Source organism: Abramis brama (assembly GCF_963993115.1).
Source record: "Abramis brama genome assembly, chromosome: 9".
Classification (NCBI taxonomy): Eukaryota; Metazoa; Chordata; class Actinopteri; order Cypriniformes; family Leuciscidae; genus Abramis; species Abramis brama.
Window position 1 is genome coordinate 21,337,541 of NC_139971.1, and position 19,294 is coordinate 21,356,834.

The window sequence follows — 19,294 nt, forward strand, 5'->3', positions numbered from 1 at the left end:
ACAGTTGAAAAGGTGAAAATGATATGATTATAATGGCATGTTAAGCCAATAAGTGGTATTTTACTGCCCCCTGCTGTTCAAAATAGTCATTTTGTCATATTGTTCTATAATTTATATTTAGACTTTATAAAATCACTATTTTAACATTTACAATTACATTTAGTCAAAATCCATCTGTTAAAGTATTAGTATTGACAGTTTGATCACATCATACAGTTCAAATGTCTGTATCTACAACATAATGTGTGTGTGTAGTCTTAGGTTTCTGAATAAATTCTGAATCATCTGATTAATAGCTTGCAAAGACTTTGTGAAATGTTTATAGACCACTCAAATATATTTTCATAATGACATATCCCAATAGCATTGAAAAAACAACAACAACATTTGTCGTGTGTGTGTGTGTGTGTGTGTGTGTGTGTGTGTGTGTGTGTGTGTGTGTGTGTATGTAAACATGCATTATGGAGTTAAAATGGAAAAACTGGTTTGCTTTAGTGCAGAAAAATGGTGAAAATCAAGAAGTTTAAAGTGAAAGTGAGCCAATATGTGGTCTTCTACTGCCCTCTGCTGGCCATTCTACTCATTAATGAAGTCTACTCACATATGCTTTTGCATTCATTAGACACTAAAATCACTTATATAACAATAAAACACAAAAAATCACTTATATAACAATTACTATTGTAGCACAAACATATTTTGTCAGAGTTTATCACTTCATTTTTACTGATACTTCACATAATTGCTAGCAATGTGGTAAATCATGGTAAATCACACTTAAAACATGGTAAATCATAATAAATAATACTAGAATGTGGTGTATCAAGGTAAATCACACTACAATCCTGGTACATCATTCTAGAACATGGCATATCATGGTACATCATGCTAGAACATGGTAAATCATGGTAAACTATGCTAGAACTGTGATAAAACAGAGAGAGGTCCAGAGACGAAAAGCAGGTAATGTTCTCTTTTAATTGAAACAAGATAACGCCGTGCAGGCTGATAACAGAAAGTCACTTCTCAGACAATGAAACAAAGACTTAGTTCGTTGCTTCTCTCAGAATATGAATAAACAGAGGATGCTGTAGATCAACTCATTGAATGAAGAAACTGAGGATACTGTCGATCTGGCCACTCCTGGGCAGCGAGGACTGGGAAGCAGGTGAGCAGTGGAACCCTCTGCTATTCTCCATGGAGAACACTGGGTACAGCACAGAATAGGTAACTCACAGCAAATGATAACAGTTGCACAGTTAACAGCAGGACCCGACAGGACTGGACAGGACAGGACTTAGGTTTCTTTTCAGAGCTATAACAATCGACGTGCATCACAGTCAAACAATAATCCGACAACACAAACAAGAAAGAGAAAGCTAGATATAGCGAAGACAAAAGAGAAAGATTGAGAACAGGTGTGTAAGAGGGATGTGAATGAGAACCAGCTGATAGAGATGAGGTGATGCGTTAATGAGTGTGTGCGTAAATGTGTGAGAGAGGAGGTAGTGAGACGTAAAACAGCCAGCAGAGGGAGACAAAGGAAAGAAAAAGAGAAGGACAGAACCAGGATCATGACAAGAACAGGATAAATCATGGTAAGCCATGATAAATCAGGATAAACAATGGTAAATCATGTTAGAATGTGGTATATCATGGTAAATCATGCTAGAACATGGTAAATCATAGTAAACTACGCTAGAACAGGGTAAATCATGGTAAACTATGATAAATCATGATAAACTATGATAAATCATAATAAACTATGGTAAACCATGCTAGAATCACAGTAAACAATGTTAAATCATACTAGAATGTAGTATATCATGGTAAATCATGCTAGAATATGGCAAATCATGCTAGAATCACAGTAAATAATACTAGAATGTGGTAAATTGTTGTGGGAGGATCCTATTTTACTAAAATGGCTATAACTCAAGAAGTAAATGAGATATCTTCAAAATGAGATATCTTCACCAAACTCAGTACACATGTGTATGGGTTCAATTTGAAGTCACAGTAAACAATTTTATGGAGATCTGACCATAGGTGGCGCTATAACTGTTAAAAAGCTTTAAAACCATATATATCCCATGGTAAACTGTCTGTATTGGCTGTAAATGGTCTTTTCCATCTATTATGTCAGTGGTTATATGCTTGCTAAATAAATCTTAATAACTTTTGATGCTTTTGTGCTTAAATTTCTTAAAGGCCTTAACTGCTTGAACCCCGATAAATGCTGCTTGCAGCTTTAATTTATATTACATTTGTGTTACGCTGGAGGGCAAAACACTGAAAATGTAGCATATGCGTCTTTACATTTTCCATCCATCTGTTTTAAGAAAGATCAGCTGAACCCACATCTCAAAATACCTAAAACAAGCTTTCGTAGACTTGTTATACATATCAAAGTCCGAATAAATGTGTATACCCATATGGAACTCCTGTGATTCTTATATGTTCCAACAGAATATTGTAAGGGACATATATGCTGCAAAAACCACATACATAAATTGTATAATATTAGTGTATTTTTAATCATATTATGTCATATATGTCCTACATACAACTGAAGCCATATAGATTTTCATGATGTAAAAACATAGGAAAATAATGCTAATTTAATTTAATATGAATGTCCAACATGGATGTGTATAAAACAGTGCAGTTTACTAATCAGTATAAGGCTGTACTTCACTCATGCTTGTTCTTATCTTGTCCTAAGTCAAGCCCTATGCCTGTAGTCAATCATGGTTACTGTATATAGGCCTACTGTATAATCAGCCTTAGATGAAACACAACATTTAAACTACACTAACAAGCACACATTTATTAGAGTGTGTTCTACAAGATACAGTTGCATATTTCACATATAAATAGTTTTCATTTTAAATCCTGCATCACCAGATTTCATTTTCATTTGTGAAAATTTCTCTAAACATTATCACAGTATGCCTACTATGGTATACAACATGCAGTTCTATTCTTAACATATAACTTTCCTAAATGTCGAAGTGATTCTTATGGGTAAAATAAAAAATAAATTCTAAAAAAAATAATTCAGTGGCTTAGTAAATATCACAGCAATAATTAACTTTATTCACTTAATAAAATCTCTGAATATCATTTACTTGATATTTTGAGTTGAACATACCGAAATAGGCTAATTGACTAAAACTCCAACAATTAATTTTGTCTGAAATTTACAGTTATATTTAAGTTTGAAGTTTTTCACTAAAATAATTTAGTATTTGACTAACCAATAATTTATTTAAAATACACTGAGCTAATATATTTGTGAAATTTCCATCACCATATTTGAGAATGGATAATTAAAATGATCTGTTTCAAGAACCACAAATATTACTTAAATAAAATCAATATTATTAATATTTAACACGCATAAGAAATTAAGTTTACTCAATTAAAACAATGCGCGCACCTCCCCCTCCCCCCTCCACTCTGACGTGACCAGACGACAGCTCAACGGTTGAGTGAGCGCGCTGTTTGAATTCTCTTCAGTCTTCAGAGAGTTCTTCTCTTCTCAGCAGCGCAGAATTGGTGCATTTCCTCTGTGAAATTCAGGTGTGTGCATGTTTTATTTGATCTGTATAATCATTAATGTGCTTTAAATCATTTTATTTAATGCGAAAGAACATACAGAGATGCAATGTTACTCACCGAGTGTCGGCTCGCGTCTGCCTTTTCACATGATTGTAACGGCGTGCATAAACACACGACTATATTCCTAAAGATAATGAATATAACTAATTTGGATGATAAAATGTCCTCAGAACTGTGCACTGTTTGTTTATTGGCAGGTGATGGAGTCAGTCGCGTCGCAGCATATTTCGGCTGTGAGTGACGCAGAACGGCGGTGTAAAGTTAGAAGTTTCCCCGCAGAGGCGAGTCCGTCTCCGGGATGGGAACCAGCGCTGATCCGGTGGATACTGGATAACAGACCGGTTGATTACACTTGAATTACTTGAATGTTTAGGCCTAAATGTTTAATTTTTACTTCGAAAATGTTTCTTGCATGAGTTTAAATATTGTATACGTGTTAAAAAGATTATAAAATATGCTGTATTGCTGTAGGCTACTCATTGACAATAAAGGCCAATGTCATGTAGTTATACCGGTGGTTGTATGGAATATTTTTTACAAAGGTTTAGAGGAAATAAAAAAGTTAATATTACTGGCATATAAACACAGTTAATATTACTCATAAATATTTGTTTTTAAATGTTCTCCCCAAATTATTTCTACTCAATTTTATTTGTTAATGTACCAAATGCAGTTACTCAGATCTATTTAATTAGTTTTACTTACATTTACTCAGTTAATACAGTGTATGTAATTTATTTCACTGCTTAAAAATCTAATCAATATTTTAAGTGTAAAAATGTTTCACCAAAAAAAATTTAGTAAATAATATTAAAAGTTTTTTGAGTGCATCACCACCAGAGTTCATATACAAAAGCATATTCCAGCCAATTTTCAACATTTTAATCACTGATCTAGAAACATATTTGACTCAACTTTGTTCATTTGCAATAATATGTTATGATTTGTTCACAAACAACAGGCCCAGACAGTTCACAATTAATGTAAATGCACGGTCTTACAATGTCATTGCTTTATAACTGCTCTTTCAAATCCTGTAGGAAAATTAACAGTCTTCATAAAGGTCAGTGATATTCTGACAGCTAGTAATCCTCGAACCGGCTTCTGCACTGTGTACAATTTAAAGGGATACTCCACTTTAAAATGAAAATTCTGTCATCATATATTCACCCTCATGTTGTTTCAATCCTGTATGAATTTCTTCTGCTGAACAGAAAGGAAGATATTTAGAAGAATATCAGTAACCAGACAGTTTCTGGTCTCATTGACTTCCATAGTAGGAAAAAAAGTCATTGAGACCAGAAACTGTCTGGTTACTGATATTCTTCTAAATATCTTCCTTTCTGTTCAGCAGAAGAAAGAAATTCATAAAGGATTGAAACAACATGAGGGTGAATATATGATGACAGAATTTTAATTTTAAAGTGGAGTATCCCTTTAAAAATTTGCCAACTGCATATAAGTGAATCAGATGTTGGTCATCAAAACATGAAATCTGTATGAAACACATAAACAAATGACACAAAATGTGTATAAATTCTATATGACTTTAATTTGACTAGCATATGATTCAATGTGAGAACTTTAAATGATTTATATATGGATTTTATATGAGTTTTATATATTTCTACTAATACCATACACATTTGCATACTTTTGTCATGTAAAACTCATATAAGTCTTTTAACAGTATTCATATATAACGCAAAAATCCCCTACAAGTTGTATGTGTGCTATTTAGTATGAAAGTGGCCATAATCGGTCTGATTTTGTATAGGACATATATTGGCCTTATATGAAACACAGAAGGTAATTCCGGCCGATTTAAGTAAGGAAGATATATGGTTGCTGTATATGAACCATGCAGGTTTTTTTCATATGGGTAAAATCTTCGTTAATACGCGATAGTATCTGTCAGTAAATCAATCTCTTAAATGGCGGGACATTTTGAAACACTGTCTGGAAGCTGAAAACTCTTCTCTTAAAAAATATCCTTGGTTTTAATTATAGTAAAATTATAGTAACCACGTTTTTGGCGGATTTGTATTACCATTTTTAATAACCACAGTTATACTACAAATAGGCCTACCATGTTTGTTTGTTTTTTCTTTGTGGTTAAACCATAGTTAATTTTCGTAAGGGTTAACGTGGCTATCAAGACTGTTAAGAAAACGAATTCAATAAATACTGTACTTTTTGTTGATACAGGAAAGCACATGAGACTAGAATATGAACACAACATGATAAATTGCATATTCTGGCTGCATCTGTTTGCCAAAATGTAGCTATAGAATGCATATATGTGCATATATTAGGCTTATAACATAAAAAATGATAGAATGTACGTTCTGATGAAGAAATTAACTTATCTACACTTTGGATGGCCTGGGGTCATCATAGTAGCCTTTTTCATAGGATACTTTTGATCATTGGTTATGAAAATTGCATTGATCCAGATGAACAGAAAGTTACACCCCTAGGTGTCTCAGCTCAAAACTTCACTGTTAGCCTTTCCTGCTCAGCTTCCAGATCATAGTCAGTTGAGGTTTTGCATTATCCCAGTGGAACATATTCTGACATGTGTAAATGTAATACTGAGTTGTTAAAAAAAAAAAAAAAAAAAAAAAAAAAATATATATATATATATATATATATATATATATATATATATTTTTTTTTTTTTTTTTTTTTTTGTGATTTCAGGTCAAGTGGAAAGCAGAATGATCATGGCAAACAAGGTATGGGAAGAAGTCATTTAAAATATTGTAATGGTCGAGTCTTCTGATTCCATATGATTGCACTAAAAGTGGCAGAAAATATAATTTATTTTATACTGTATTTTCCCTTGTGAATATTCATTTGACCCTTGTGAGGCCACTGGAGCTGCACAAGGTTTGGTTTTACTACAGTAAAGGCGGGCGTACACGGTGCGAGTTCAGACCAGGATCGGACACTCGGGAGGTCGTGAGATATTGCACACGTTGCGAGTCAGTTTAACTGATAATCGCGTCAAAGCAGCTGGTACACGGCACGACTGTCCTGCACGAATTTTATCCCGAGCCGGCAGCAATCACGTGAGCTTTCGCGCTAAACACAGAGACCGTCAATGTTGCATGCAGGCAAAGCTTCAGATAGAAAAAAGGACAGAAATGTGTGTGCAAATGATTTGTTGTAAAGCAGAGAACAGTAGCCATTCCTTTCAACATAAAAACTAGAGAGAGAGAGAGAGAGAGGTGTGTGTGTGTGTGTGTGTGACAGTGACAGTGTATGCGCACGCTGTATGGTTGCTGCCACTGAGGTATAGCCCCACGTGGTTGTGTATGATTAGCAATAGGGGACAGCTGGTGAAAATCGGGCCGACTCCCCGAATTTTTTAAACATGTTTAAAAATGATCGGGAGGTCGGGGAGGTGCTCATAACGTGCTCGGCTCGGCTCGTAATTCCTCTCACATGCTGCGAGCCGCGACCATGCGAGCATCACCGATTCCACTCGATTTCTCCCGAGTGAAAAAAATCATCTGCGAGCTCGTAAAAACAGCAAAAAGCCTTTAGACCACGATTGTGTTAGATTACACCCATCTATTAATTTTTTTTTTGTATTGTAACTAGGTTCTGTCATTTAGAAACATGACTTTTCCTATCACTTAATGACATATATCTCTACCTTTCATTCCAGCCAGAGGATCTGACGGTTCCTGCTCACATCTCAGCCTACCTGATGGAAAATTCTTGCTGGATGAATGACCGACACCTTCAACTCAACCTTGCCAAGACAGAACTGCTTATGGTTTCAGCCAAACCATCCTTGCTGCGATCCTGCTGATTTGCCTTATACAACATCAGAAAGATCCGGCCCTTCCTATCGGTGCCACACAACTCCTTGTCTAAGCTCTTGTTCTATCCAGACTGGACTATTGCAGGCCTTCCAGCATCAGTCAAACCTCTGCAACTGATCCAGATGCTGCAGCAAGACCTAAACTCACTGCTTCAGATCTATGTGTCTCCAGAAGTTGTGTTCTGCAAGTGAACGGCGCCTTGTGGTGCCATCATCCCAAAGAGACACAAAACCACTTTCACTGACCTTTCCCTGGACTGTTCCCTGCTGGTGGGATGACCTGCCCAACTCAACACATTTTTAAGAAACCGCTAAAGATCCATCTTTTCATAAACACTTGACCCAATAATACTAAATCTTTGTTTTAATAAAAAAAAAAAAAACTTGTGTACTGTGCTACACTAACTGGGACTTGTTACTGCACTTGTTGCTTCTATTGTTCTCTTAATTTTAATTTTAAGTCACTTTGGATAAAATGTAATTGTAAATGTGTAAAATAAGTTATATTAGAGTATAAAGGTATACAGCAATTGTCTTTTAATGTGGATATTTTTACATGTTCTAAATTATATACTAAGCTTGTATTTCCTATCATTCACGTATCTTGATGTTCAGTGTTTGTTTAATGAGTAATACTGTAAATGTGCAGGTATTCCGTACTTGTACGTTTAGTTAATTTAAAAGAAATTGACTGTACATTTGCGATTATTAAGTACTTAATTAGAGATTGGTCAAAGTTGTGAAACTGGATCTGCAAAAATTAAAGCTGTAAATATACAAACTTTGTATTTGAATTTATGTACTTATTGCATTTTTATACATAACTTCATAGTTATTTTACACAGAAAAACTATATATTAAAAGATAATTACTGTAGATAGACAGAGTATTATTATAAAATAACTTCATAAAACCCTAAATTTACAGTTTAACCTTAAAGTTAAATGTTCTTTTTATGTAATTTGACATAATTTATCAGTTTTTCCACGGTTTAATAAGCCATTATCAACAGTAATGTACTGTAATTTAATTAATTTTGACCGTAAAGTCAATTCTGTATTTTTACGTTTTTTGCCTGTAATTTTGTGAAATGGTTATTTACTGTAATTTTACGGAATCCGTCTGGAAACTTTGCTGCCAGAGATTTACCGTTTTTTTACGGGATTTTTTTTTTACAGTGTAGGTGCATGTCCACTGTGAGAGACATAATCTAAAAAAAAAAAATCCAGAAATCACAATGTATGATTTTTTAACTATTTATTTGTATGATACAGCTGCAAATAAGTATTTGAACACCTGAGAAAATCAATGTTAATATTTGGTACAGTAGCCTTTGTTTGCAATTACAGAGGTCAAACGTTTCCTGTAGTTTTTCACCAGGTTTGCACACACTGCAGGAGGGATTTTGGCCCACTCCTCCACACAGATCTTCTCTAGATCAGTCAGGTTTCTGGGCTGTCGCTGAGAAACACGGAGTTTGAGCTCCCTCCAAAGATTCTCTATTGGGTTTAGGTCTGGAGACTGGCTAGGCCACGCCAGAACCTTGATATGCTTCTTACAGAGCCACTCCTTGGTTATCCTGGCTGTGTGCTTCGGGTCATTGTCATGTCGGAAGACTCAGCCTCGACCCATCTTCAATGCTCTAACTGAGGGAAGGAGGTTGTTCCCCAAAATCTCGCAATACATGGCCCCGGTCATCCTCTCCTTAATACAGTGCAGTCGCCCTGTCCCATGTGCAGAAAAACACCCCCAAAACATGATGCTACCACCCCCATGCTTCACAGTAGGGATGGTGTTCTTGGGATGGTACTCATCATTCTTCTTCCTCCAAACACGTTTAGTGGAATTATGACCAAAAAGTTCTATTTTGGTCTCATCTGACCACATGACTTTCTCCCATGACTCCTCTGGATCATCCAAATGGTCATTGGCAAACTTAAGACGGGCCTTGACGTGCTGGTTTAAGCAGGGGAACCTTCCATGCCATGCATGATTTCAAACCATGACGTCTTAGTGTATTACCAACAGTAACCTTGGAAACGGTGGTCCCAGCTCTTTTCAGGTCATTGACCAGCTCCTCCCGTGTAGTTCTGGGCTGATTTCTCACCTTTCTTAGGATCATTGAGACCCCACGAGATGAGATCTTGCATGGAGCCCCAGTCCGAGGGAGATTGACAGTCATGTTTAGCTTCTTCCATTTTCTAATGATTGCTCCAACAGTGGACCTTTTTTCACCAAGCTGCTTGGCAATTTCCCCGTAGCCCTTTCCAGCCTTGTGGAGGTGTACAATTTTGTCTCTAGTGTCTTTGGACAGCTCTTTGGTCTTGGCCATGTTAGTAGTTGGATTCTTACTGATTGTATGGGGTGGACAGGTGTCTTTATGCAGCTAACGACCTCAAACAGGTGCATCTAATTTAGGATAATAAATGGAGTGGAGGTGGACATTTTAAAGGCAGACTAAGGCCCTGTCCCATTTCTCCCCCCTTAAAACTTCCACTTGGTTTTGAGTGCCCTTGAAAGTAAGTCCCCTCAACGAGGGGAAGTGGAGTTGAAGATCTTTCCCTATGAAATGGGACACCACTATATGCAAATTAGCGCGGCAAACGAGGGAAACCTCACTACGTCACGCGCAGCGTCGTCTACTACTACTATTTTCATTCAGAAAAATGCCGGTTCCAGCTGTTGTGTTGCCTGTTGTGTGGGCTGTGTTCGTTTATCTACGTCTGATGAATCAACAGAGAAGACATGTGGAATATAGAAGACGCATTCGCCGTCTTCTTTGCCTTGAGGATTTATTTCAGGTATGTCCGATTTGTTTAAATATTTTGACGTTATACGTTTACCTCAGGAAAAAAAAAAAAAAAAGTTTACCTCAGCTGTTGATGATTTAACGCTAGCCCAAATAGAATTAACTTACCTGTTGTTTGTGTCGATAAAATAACACGACCTACACATTCAGGTCGTATAACGTTAGTTAAATCCAGGGGTGCGGGAGGTGGTTTTAGGTTGGGGGTGCTGATACAATAAAAATGTATCTTATTCATACACTTTTGAGTGGCTGCCGATGATTTTTTTCTATGAACACAATATTACATAAGTTAACACTCTGCGTGTATGTTTAAAAAAAAACGTAATTTAACATAAATAACACTTTTTAAATAGCCCACTTAAAGTGTTTATTACAAATAAAAGACTAAATGCTAAAAATGTTATTGTTGTAAATGTCACCAATCTACACTGACTGTGGAATGTGTAATGCAAAACATGTTTTTATTAGGCTACTTGTTGTTCATTGTTTTCCAGAGTGACCGTCCAGTGACATACTGCAGTTTGAATACCCTTGTGCCCATCCTACGCCTGTGGTTTGATGTGGAGTTAGAGATAAAACATGACTTCAGGTTAAATAGGCAGGCCATGCATGCCCTGCAGCGCCTGATGCAGAGAGAGCAGGACCATGGATGGGGCAATGAATTGGAAGTCCTGATATATGTCTATTGGCTTGCCCATGGACTTTCCTATCGTGTGGTGTCGCGAGTTTTCAGTGTGCCCAAATCCACTGTTCACAGAATTATTCACAAGGTGGCACAGTTCATTTGGGATAATCTACATAGAGCCATTGCCTTTCCGAAGCCTGCAGACCTGGACACTGTGGCTGATGGATTTGCCCAGTGTTCTGGAACGCCCGTCCTCAACAAAGCCGTAGGTGCTATTGATGGCTGTCACATAAGAATTAAGCCCCCATCAGTTCATCGCCTGGACTATTTAAATTACAAAGGGTTTTACTCCATAAACATGCAAGCCATCTGTGACTCTGCTGGAAAGTTCCTGGATATTTTTGTAGGCTATCCTGGTTCTGTACACGACACACGCATTTTGAAAAACAGTTCTTTTTATCTGGCCAGAAATTATCCACCCAATGGATACTTTATCCTGGGAGATGGCGGATATCCTTGTTTGGAGACACCAATCTGCCTCATCACTCCATACAGGGAACCTGTGAATGGCCCAGTGCAAAGGAAATTCAATTACCACCAATCAAGGGCACGTTCGATTGTAGAGAGGGCCTTTGGAATCATGAAGACTCGTTGGAGGTCCACACTTTTCAGGGCCCTGGAGGTCAGTCCTACGTTTGCACCCCAGGTCATCGCATCCTGTGCTTTCCTGCACAATGTTTGTATTGACAATGGAGATGTCCTGGAACCTGACAATGATGTGGCAGTGGACATCCTGGACCCAGAACCTCCCCTACAAGAAGCTCCTGAGGCACATGAGACACCAGGGAATGCCACAAGGGACAGACTTGCTGCCTTGATCAGCGCACAAGCCCCTCATTAGACAATTCTGATGAAAATTGTAAATAGTTCAACTCTCTGAGTGTTTTTTTTTTACATGCCCATGTTCTTTTGGGTTGTTCTAGTGCAGTGGTTCCCAAACCTGTCCTGAAGGACCCCCAACACTGCACGTTTTCTTTGTCTCCCTCATCAAACACACCTGATTCAACTCATCAGCTCATTAACCCATGTGATAATGAGCTGATGAGTTGAATCAGGTGTGTTTGATTAGGGAGACAAAGAAAACGTGCAGTGTTGGGGGTATGCCAGGACAGGTTTGGGAACCACTGTGTGTGTACATATGGTTCATTTTAACTTTAGTTCTATTAAACTTAATTATATTTTGAAAACATGTTGGTGATGGTTTCTTTTATAATGATCTAGACATGCAAAAAAATATTGAACATTTTAATGACATCTTAACACAGCATAACTATTGTTGGGGCATTTTGTCCACAAACACAACATAATAACTATTGTTGGGGCATTTTGTCCACAAACACAACATAATAACTATTGTTGGGGCATTTTGTCCACAAACGCAACATAACTATTGTTGGGGCATTTTGTCCACAAACACAACATAACTATTGTTGGGGCATTTTGTCCACAAGTTTTTCAAAGAGGGTTAAAAACCTCTCAGTTTGGGTCTCCGTTTCTTTGTGCCTTTCCTGCTCCTTAACAGATTCTGCTTGAAGAAAATCCAGAATGAGATTATTTCCTCTCTTCCTCTTAGAGGAGCTCGGAGTAGCTGGAGTGGTGGGTGGACGAGTAGTAGCTGGAGTTGTGGGACAAGTGGTGGTTGGTGTAGTGGGACGAACTGGGGTGGTGGGATGAAGAGTAGATACGGGCTCAGAGATGTCTTCCTCAAGGGGTTCGTGTTCAGGTGCGACAATGGCCTGGGGGGTACAAGTATTGCAAGTATTGCACCATAGGCTATTTTTGAAAATGTGATAGTTCCTACTAGGGCTGGGTAAAAAATATAGATTTCTCGATTTTAATCGATTCTCATTTTTACGAAACGATATCGATTCTTAAATCCCAAGTAGAGCCCGACCGATAAAGGATTTTGAAGGCCGATACCGATAAAAATATTTGTTGGTTTTAAAATCCGATATTCCGATATATCGGCTGATATATATATATATATATATATATATATATATATATATATATTTTTTTTTTTTTTTCAGAAATGCGCAACAAAACATTAACAGATTTCCCTAACATTAGTTATTTGTAGTTATTTATGAGTTTTAACTAAAATAATATGATATGATATTGCATTTTAAAAAGAAACTTGTTTCTTTTATTGTCACAACAGAACAGAGGAACATCAAAATATAATTAGTCCCTACATTGCCTTGTAAACTACCTTATAATTGCAATGTCAGCTTGCTTATCCCTTTACCTGCACTTTTTAAATTCTTTCCATCAAGCTACATCAAACCATTTTCAATTATCAGTTGCTGCCTGCCTTCTTAAACCTACTATTTAGCGATCTAAATCCATTATGTGACTCGTTAATGCTGCGGCTGAACGACAGTCTGCAACGTGTTTACTATTACTACTGTCTCTTTAAGAGCTGCGCGCAACGTGTCTAATATACACGCATTTGACAAGCAGATTTTCTCTCAATTTTCTCAAGTTTGCTTTCACTTTAGACATCACCGAATTTGTTTATGTAAACCTTGTGTGTATTTGACAGTATTAGCACAATAAGACTCGAAAGATAACTTAGTCCAGTATCCAGGCGCTGGTAGACAGGCTTTTAGTGCATATGAGCTTCACATGATGTACGCGCTGAGAAACACATGTTAGAACAGTGCATCAGCACGCGAATTAAATGTTTAACTGACAAGGCATCAAAGCACATGCAAATTATGAACTTTTGTGAACTGCAGTGTCCCTTTCCGCTGTGTTAACATTTTATGTGAATATACGTCGCGTTGTTCAGAATGATGGGCGCCAGAATAGCAACTGATAGAATGCGCGATACTACGATATTTCTTCAAAAGCAGATCGTGGAGACATTTTAATTGTCCACGATCAAAAATCGTCATATCGCACACCCCTACCAATTGGCTCTAATCCCAAGAATCGATTAGTCATCCTGTTTTCAGTTGATGAATGAATGGAACATTGTTGCGTGCATCCCATCCAATAAATCGCAATAATCTTTGTGCTTTGTTATTATTGATATGAACCAAAGTTTCAGATTTCAAATTGCGTCTAGTTTCTTATGAAATTCAAAAACATAATTACCGTTTTGGCGCTGTGGCGTGAATAATAAATAAGTGTATTTTAAGTGTTTGTATACAAATCAGTTAATTTTTACCTTCAATATTATAGTAGGCTAATGAAGCCTATAGGCTACAACTGACTCCCATAGTTTACAATAATAGAAAGAGATTTGTTTTCCTTGAGAAAATTTGCAATGTATTGTACCTGATATACAAAATAATCAATATTGAATCGAATCGAATCGTAAACAAAATCGAATCGAATTGCAAGCTTGTGAATCGAAATCGAATCGAATTGTGAAATTTGTGTCAATACCCAGCCCTAGTTCCTACTAGTATCAACTTACCATTAGCAATAATGTGGGGTCCTCTGCCGGCTTGAAAGAGGCCACAATCACAGGAGGATCTATAGCTGGCCTTCCCCCCAAAACGGCATGCATCGCCTCGAAGTATCGCCAGTTGGATACCGTTTTTTCTCCACTTTCTGTTCCTGAGCCTGTCTTTGGTGTTTTCAGGTCCTACAATAAAAAAGAAAAGAAAAAGAGAAACAGAAACAGCAGTTGTGAGAGGGGTGGCCAAAAGGGTGGCCAAGCCGGTATTTTCCTTACAAATGCTCTATAAAGGCATATGTCTTTTGGAATGCAGTTGGCCTGTATATTAAAAATAAAAATATGAAAACCATCAACAAAAGGCTTTCAATTTCAAATACTCACACGCACTTTGTGCAGAGCGCTCTCACATGCGGCTGTGAGCAACTCCGTCTACGCGGTTAAATGTACTTGAATCTCAAAATGCTTTTATGGCACAAAAATGTAAACAGTCAGTTATATCTTAAGTTATTAAACAGACAGGACAAACCACATTTTATATTTCAAAAGAGATCTGTGCATTAGTGTGAATGCAGCTTTTCGTGTCTAAACTGAGAAAGAATAATCACTTACAGTTCTTGAATGCAAAAACGTTTAGACAGCCTACTCTTAAATACTGAAAGCAGTCTTTGTTTATTGCTTGTAATGTTTTTTTCCCCTCTTTGTTATTGATAGCTTTTATGTTTTGAAGCTATTCGTTTATATAGCCTATTTAAAATTCTTAACATGTTATTGTATTAATTTATTTTTTTAATGTGTAATTATTTTTCAAAAGTAGCCTACTTATAACTACATATGTAACTAAATAAATATTTTAAGTTTTATTAATAAGATTAATTAATAAGAAAAAAAGTTGATCGGCTCATGAGGTGCCTAAAGATTCTCATCCATATTTTACAAGATTTATTGCTTGTCTTTGTTGAATAATAGAAAAGATAAAGAGCTTAAAAAATAACCGCATATTAAATCGCAATCGCAATATTGGTAAAAATAATTGAAATTAGATTATTTTCCAAAATCGTTCAGCCCTAGTGTAAAGGATGTAAGATGTAGGTGATGAAGACATGCAACAGATCTCGATCCAAAGAATTACCTTGTAACGCTTCTTTAGATTCTCCCACTTCTTGCCTGCCTTCTCTCCTGTAATCCTTCTTTCCAGGCCCAGGTCTTTCACTGCTTTCCTAAAAAACATACAAATATGAGAATAGCTGTCAAAATGCATTGTAGCTGCCTGGGGGCTAGAACATTATCAGACATTGATATTGTTATCAGTTATTGAATTGTACAATCTGGTCACTCACTCCCATAACAGTTTGGAGGCAAATTTTTTTTTGGTAAACTTCTCCTCATTCTCAGTCCAGAACCTGATGAGGCCAAAGGTCTGCTCGACAGTCCCTGAAATAAGAGACCAGTTGCCGCTAAGTAAATTGCAAGTTAACAGGAGAGAACTAAACAGATTTTTGGTCAATACAATCTGATGAGTGTGAATACATGCACATAACTATCCCAGTTATGATCAGGATATAAGCATCCATAAAAATATGCTAGAAATCTAATAAAGTAAGCAAATGTAAAATAACACAGCATAGTTTATTATAGATAGATTAATGCTTATTAAAGCTAAAGTTATTCATTCAAGAGCTGGGAGTAATTTTCTTTTCGCCTTTAGGCTAGTTGTTTTATTCACATTAAAGGTGTAATCATTAGCAGGTTTATTAGACGCTGCCACTTTAAGACCGAATGCAGATCTAATAATACACATTTTCTCCCAACTATTCCACAACTAACTCCCATTTAAGACATACACTGTGTTAAAGTGAATCTCCAAACCTGTCATTTAGCCATATTTTTGTCTGTATTTGATCGTTTAGACGCGCACATGAAACCCAAAGAATAGTTTGCTTGTCTAGTTGCAGTCCGTTTCCGAACGCGCCGCCGCCCTCAACGTACATCTCTTGCGCGGATAATTGTGCTTATAATAGCTCTTTTTACAATCAAACACCTCCCGCAATTTAGAATCAGCAGACACTGCATTTTACAACAATCACTGATTGTGCTCAGAGCTGTTTGGGTTTAACGTTAGGGAGAAGTGACAGCGCGCTGTGAAGAAAAAGATGAAGCACTAGACGAACGCAGCTATTTTTTAATAGTTTTACCTCACATCTTCTTTTTATAATCCTTGGAAGCCAAAATCGAAAATAAAATTAGATGAACTACCCAAATCAGATGTATATTTGATGGGCAGACTCTCTCGAAGCACTCGGCAGATATCGTGAACATCGTCAGATAGATAGCTTCGCGAAATATTTTCTAATATTAGTGTTCAAAACTTAACAGTCCATTGGATGTTCATCAAACTAACATATTCCAACATATTTAGAAATTTAAACATGCTTATTTGCGAAAATATACTTACAATTCAATTGTTCCTTTCCAGCGGTGTCCGCCATCTTGTGTAAAAAAAATTACCGGCTTGCTGAGGCCGCAAGGTATCCTGGGTAATTTCATCTTCCACTTCGTTTTAAGCCTGCATCGGACTGCACTATGTTTTGAGGGTTGATTTTAAGGGGAGAATAGCACTCCCCCTTGCTCTTTAGAGTATTGGGACACCCTACCCCTACACGAGAACGCGCAAAAACAAGGGTTAGGGCAGAAATCTAGGGTAAGGGGAGGTATTGGGACAGGGCCGAACAGGTCTTTGAGGGTCAGAATTCTAGCTGATAGACAGGTGTTCAAATACTTATTTGCAGCTGTATCATACAAATAAATAGTTAAAAAATCATATATTGTGATTTCTGGATTTTTTTTTTTAGATTATGTCTCTCACAGTGGACATGCACCTACGATGACAATTTCAGACCCCTCCATGATTTCCAAGTGGGAGAACTTGCAAAATAGCAGGGTGTTAAAATACTTATTTTCCTCACTGTATATATATATATACATTTAAAAAAAAAAAGAACTTTATAATGGCGAGCGAACAACATTTCAATAGTGTGTTCGTCCCTACCTAATCTATATCACGGGTGGGTATACGTTGTTCATTTCAGGTGTTGTTCGTTTGGGAGCGCAGCCCGCTCAATCAGCCTTCGAGGGGGCTGAATATGAGCATTGTTGTGAGACAGTTGCGAACGCTGTGCTCCGGCCAATCGCTCTTTCAGGAGGACGCCTCGGCTCGCGTTCCCCGAGGCAGAGCGGCGGCTCGAGTCATGAGGTTCGCAAATGGATCTGGCAGAGGGGTTAGAGACGGGGTTCGCCCTTTCTCTGCCTTCACCTGCCAGGTCCAGTGTCTCATCTCGTGGTCGGAAGCATGCCTTGTGGTTACTTCCACCCCGAATGAGGTACCGGTACTGCAATTATCCAGTTCTGAGGAGCTGAATGTTGTAGTTATCGAAACAGACTCACCACTTCATGTAATCAAACAGCCTTTTGAATCGTGTTCCTACACCCTGCCCTCACTACATTACGAGCGGGTATACACTCGGTTAAAGTGTTTGTTTGGGGGCGGTGCATGCACGTCAGTGTGGGCTGACAGTTTCTTTCATAAAAATGTTCGCTATGTGTAGAAAAAGACTATAAGGAAGTATGCACTATAAGGAAGTTTTAGCTCCGCCCCTGTTGAGTCTTAACTAGCTCAGATCTCACACTTGCTGAGGCAGTGCATAGATTATGGGTCAACATAAAGAATCTACGGCTCAGATCTCATATTATGGGTCCGCAATATATTTAGAATGCGGAGGAAACTAAGCTCAAGGAGTTTCCCTTTCTCTCTTTTTCCTATTATCACAACTAAAATGTGTGTTTGCAAGCTATGATACTATGCACTTTCTAAAATCCATGTTTATGGTAAGGGAACGCGCCGATTGCTTCGTGCCCTTTCTAAAATCAATGTTTATGGTTTTGTTTAATTTTGAGAAATTAAATAAAATATCTTTTTGGGCTTTTAACTGCTTAAGACACTATGCACTTTCTAAAATCAATGTTTATGGTAAGGGCATGCGCCGAGTGCTTCGTGCCCTTTCTAAATCTGTGTTTATGGTTTTATTTAATTTTGAGAAATTAAATGAAATATTTTTCTGGCTTTTTAGCTGTATAAAATACTATGCACTTTTTAAAATCCATGCTTATGGTAAGGGCACGCGGCGAGTGCTTCGTGCCCTTACTAATATCAGTACTTATGATAAAACGGATCTGAGCATCGTTATTATCTCTAAGTAGGCCAAGAAGCCCTGACGCCAGCAGTGTTGGGGTACACCCCTACCGAGATGTGTCTGAGGGTACACCCCTCCTTGGGGAAGATGGTTTCCACCTCATTATATGGTGCCCGTCTCCCTTTGGTGCCCTCAGGGGGCCGGTCTGCCAACCCCGCCTTCATGCCGGGGTGCAGAGGGTCCCAGCGAGTTTTTACCCGAGGGTTGCTCGCTCCCTCCAAGGAGGGGTCTAGAGTAGTCAGGCCAGTTGTTCCCTGCCGGTGTGTCGCTTCAGGGCACTGTGCCTGCTGTTTGAAATCCACCCCTCCGTGGGGAAGACGGTTTCCACCTCATTATACGGTGCCCGTCTGCCAACCCCGCCTTCATGCCGGGACGCAGAGGGTTTTTACCCGAAGGTTGCTCGCTCCCTCCAAGCGGGGCTCTAGAGCAGTCAGGCCAGTTGTTCCCTGCTAGTACGCTGCTTCAGGGCACTGTGCCTGCTGTTCGAAATACACCAGAGGCCAGTCTCGAGAGGCTGGTATCCTTAGTAGATCTTCTGGCAGATTGGAAACTTCTACCAAATATATCTCGCTGGGTCCTGCAGGCGGGGTCCTACCCACAGTGGTTGTCCCGAGCAGGCTCTGGTTATGGAACTAGAAGTAAAAGCTCTTCTGCAAAAGGAGGCTATAGAACGGGTTCCTCC

General features: G+C 38.1%; 2 protein-coding genes and 1 long non-coding RNA gene across 3 annotated transcripts in view; 2 read left to right on the forward strand and 1 right to left on the reverse strand.

Moving 5' to 3' along the window:
- Positions 1-8,059, forward strand: part of LOC311089108 — a 73,639-nt gene extending 65,580 nt beyond the window's left edge. Inside the window, exons 2-3 of the long non-coding RNA XR_014607637.1 lie at positions 6,328-6,362; positions 7,301-8,059. This is a non-coding gene — a long non-coding RNA (uncharacterized lncRNA). The remainder of the gene's footprint in view (positions 1-6,327; positions 6,363-7,300) is intronic.
- Positions 8,060-9,937: 1,878 nt separating this feature from the next.
- On the forward strand, positions 9,938-11,840 carry LOC311089097 (putative nuclease HARBI1). The gene is made up of 2 exons (XM_084123547.1): positions 9,938-10,260; positions 10,763-11,840. Exons 1-2 carry the CDS (start codon positions 10,024-10,026, stop codon positions 11,792-11,794), a joined length of 1,269 nt encoding a protein of 422 aa, XP_083979673.1. The 5' UTR covers positions 9,938-10,023; the 3' UTR covers positions 11,795-11,840.
- A 186-nt stretch (positions 11,841-12,026) lies between these two features.
- Positions 12,027-18,776, reverse strand: LOC311089503 (uncharacterized protein; the record flags this gene model as incomplete). The annotated part of the gene is made up of 5 exons (XM_084124225.1): positions 12,027-12,689; positions 14,381-14,551; positions 15,495-15,582; positions 15,703-15,902; positions 18,663-18,776. 5 exons carry the CDS (start codon positions 18,774-18,776, stop codon positions 12,378-12,380), a joined length of 885 nt encoding a protein of 294 aa, XP_083980351.1. The 3' UTR covers positions 12,027-12,377.
- Positions 18,777-19,294: the final 518 nt, after the last annotated feature.

What these genes read in the sequence shown, in the direction of transcription:
- LOC311089097 (XM_084123547.1), top strand. Translation starts at nt 10,024, where the DNA reads ATGAAATGGGACACCACTATATGCAAATTAGCGCGGCAAACGAGGGAA. An exon ending in GCCTTGAGGATTTATTTCAG is followed by an intron (nt 10,261 to 10,762) that starts GTATGTCCGATT and finishes ATTGTTTTCCAG; the next exon opens with AGTGACCGTCCAGTGACATA.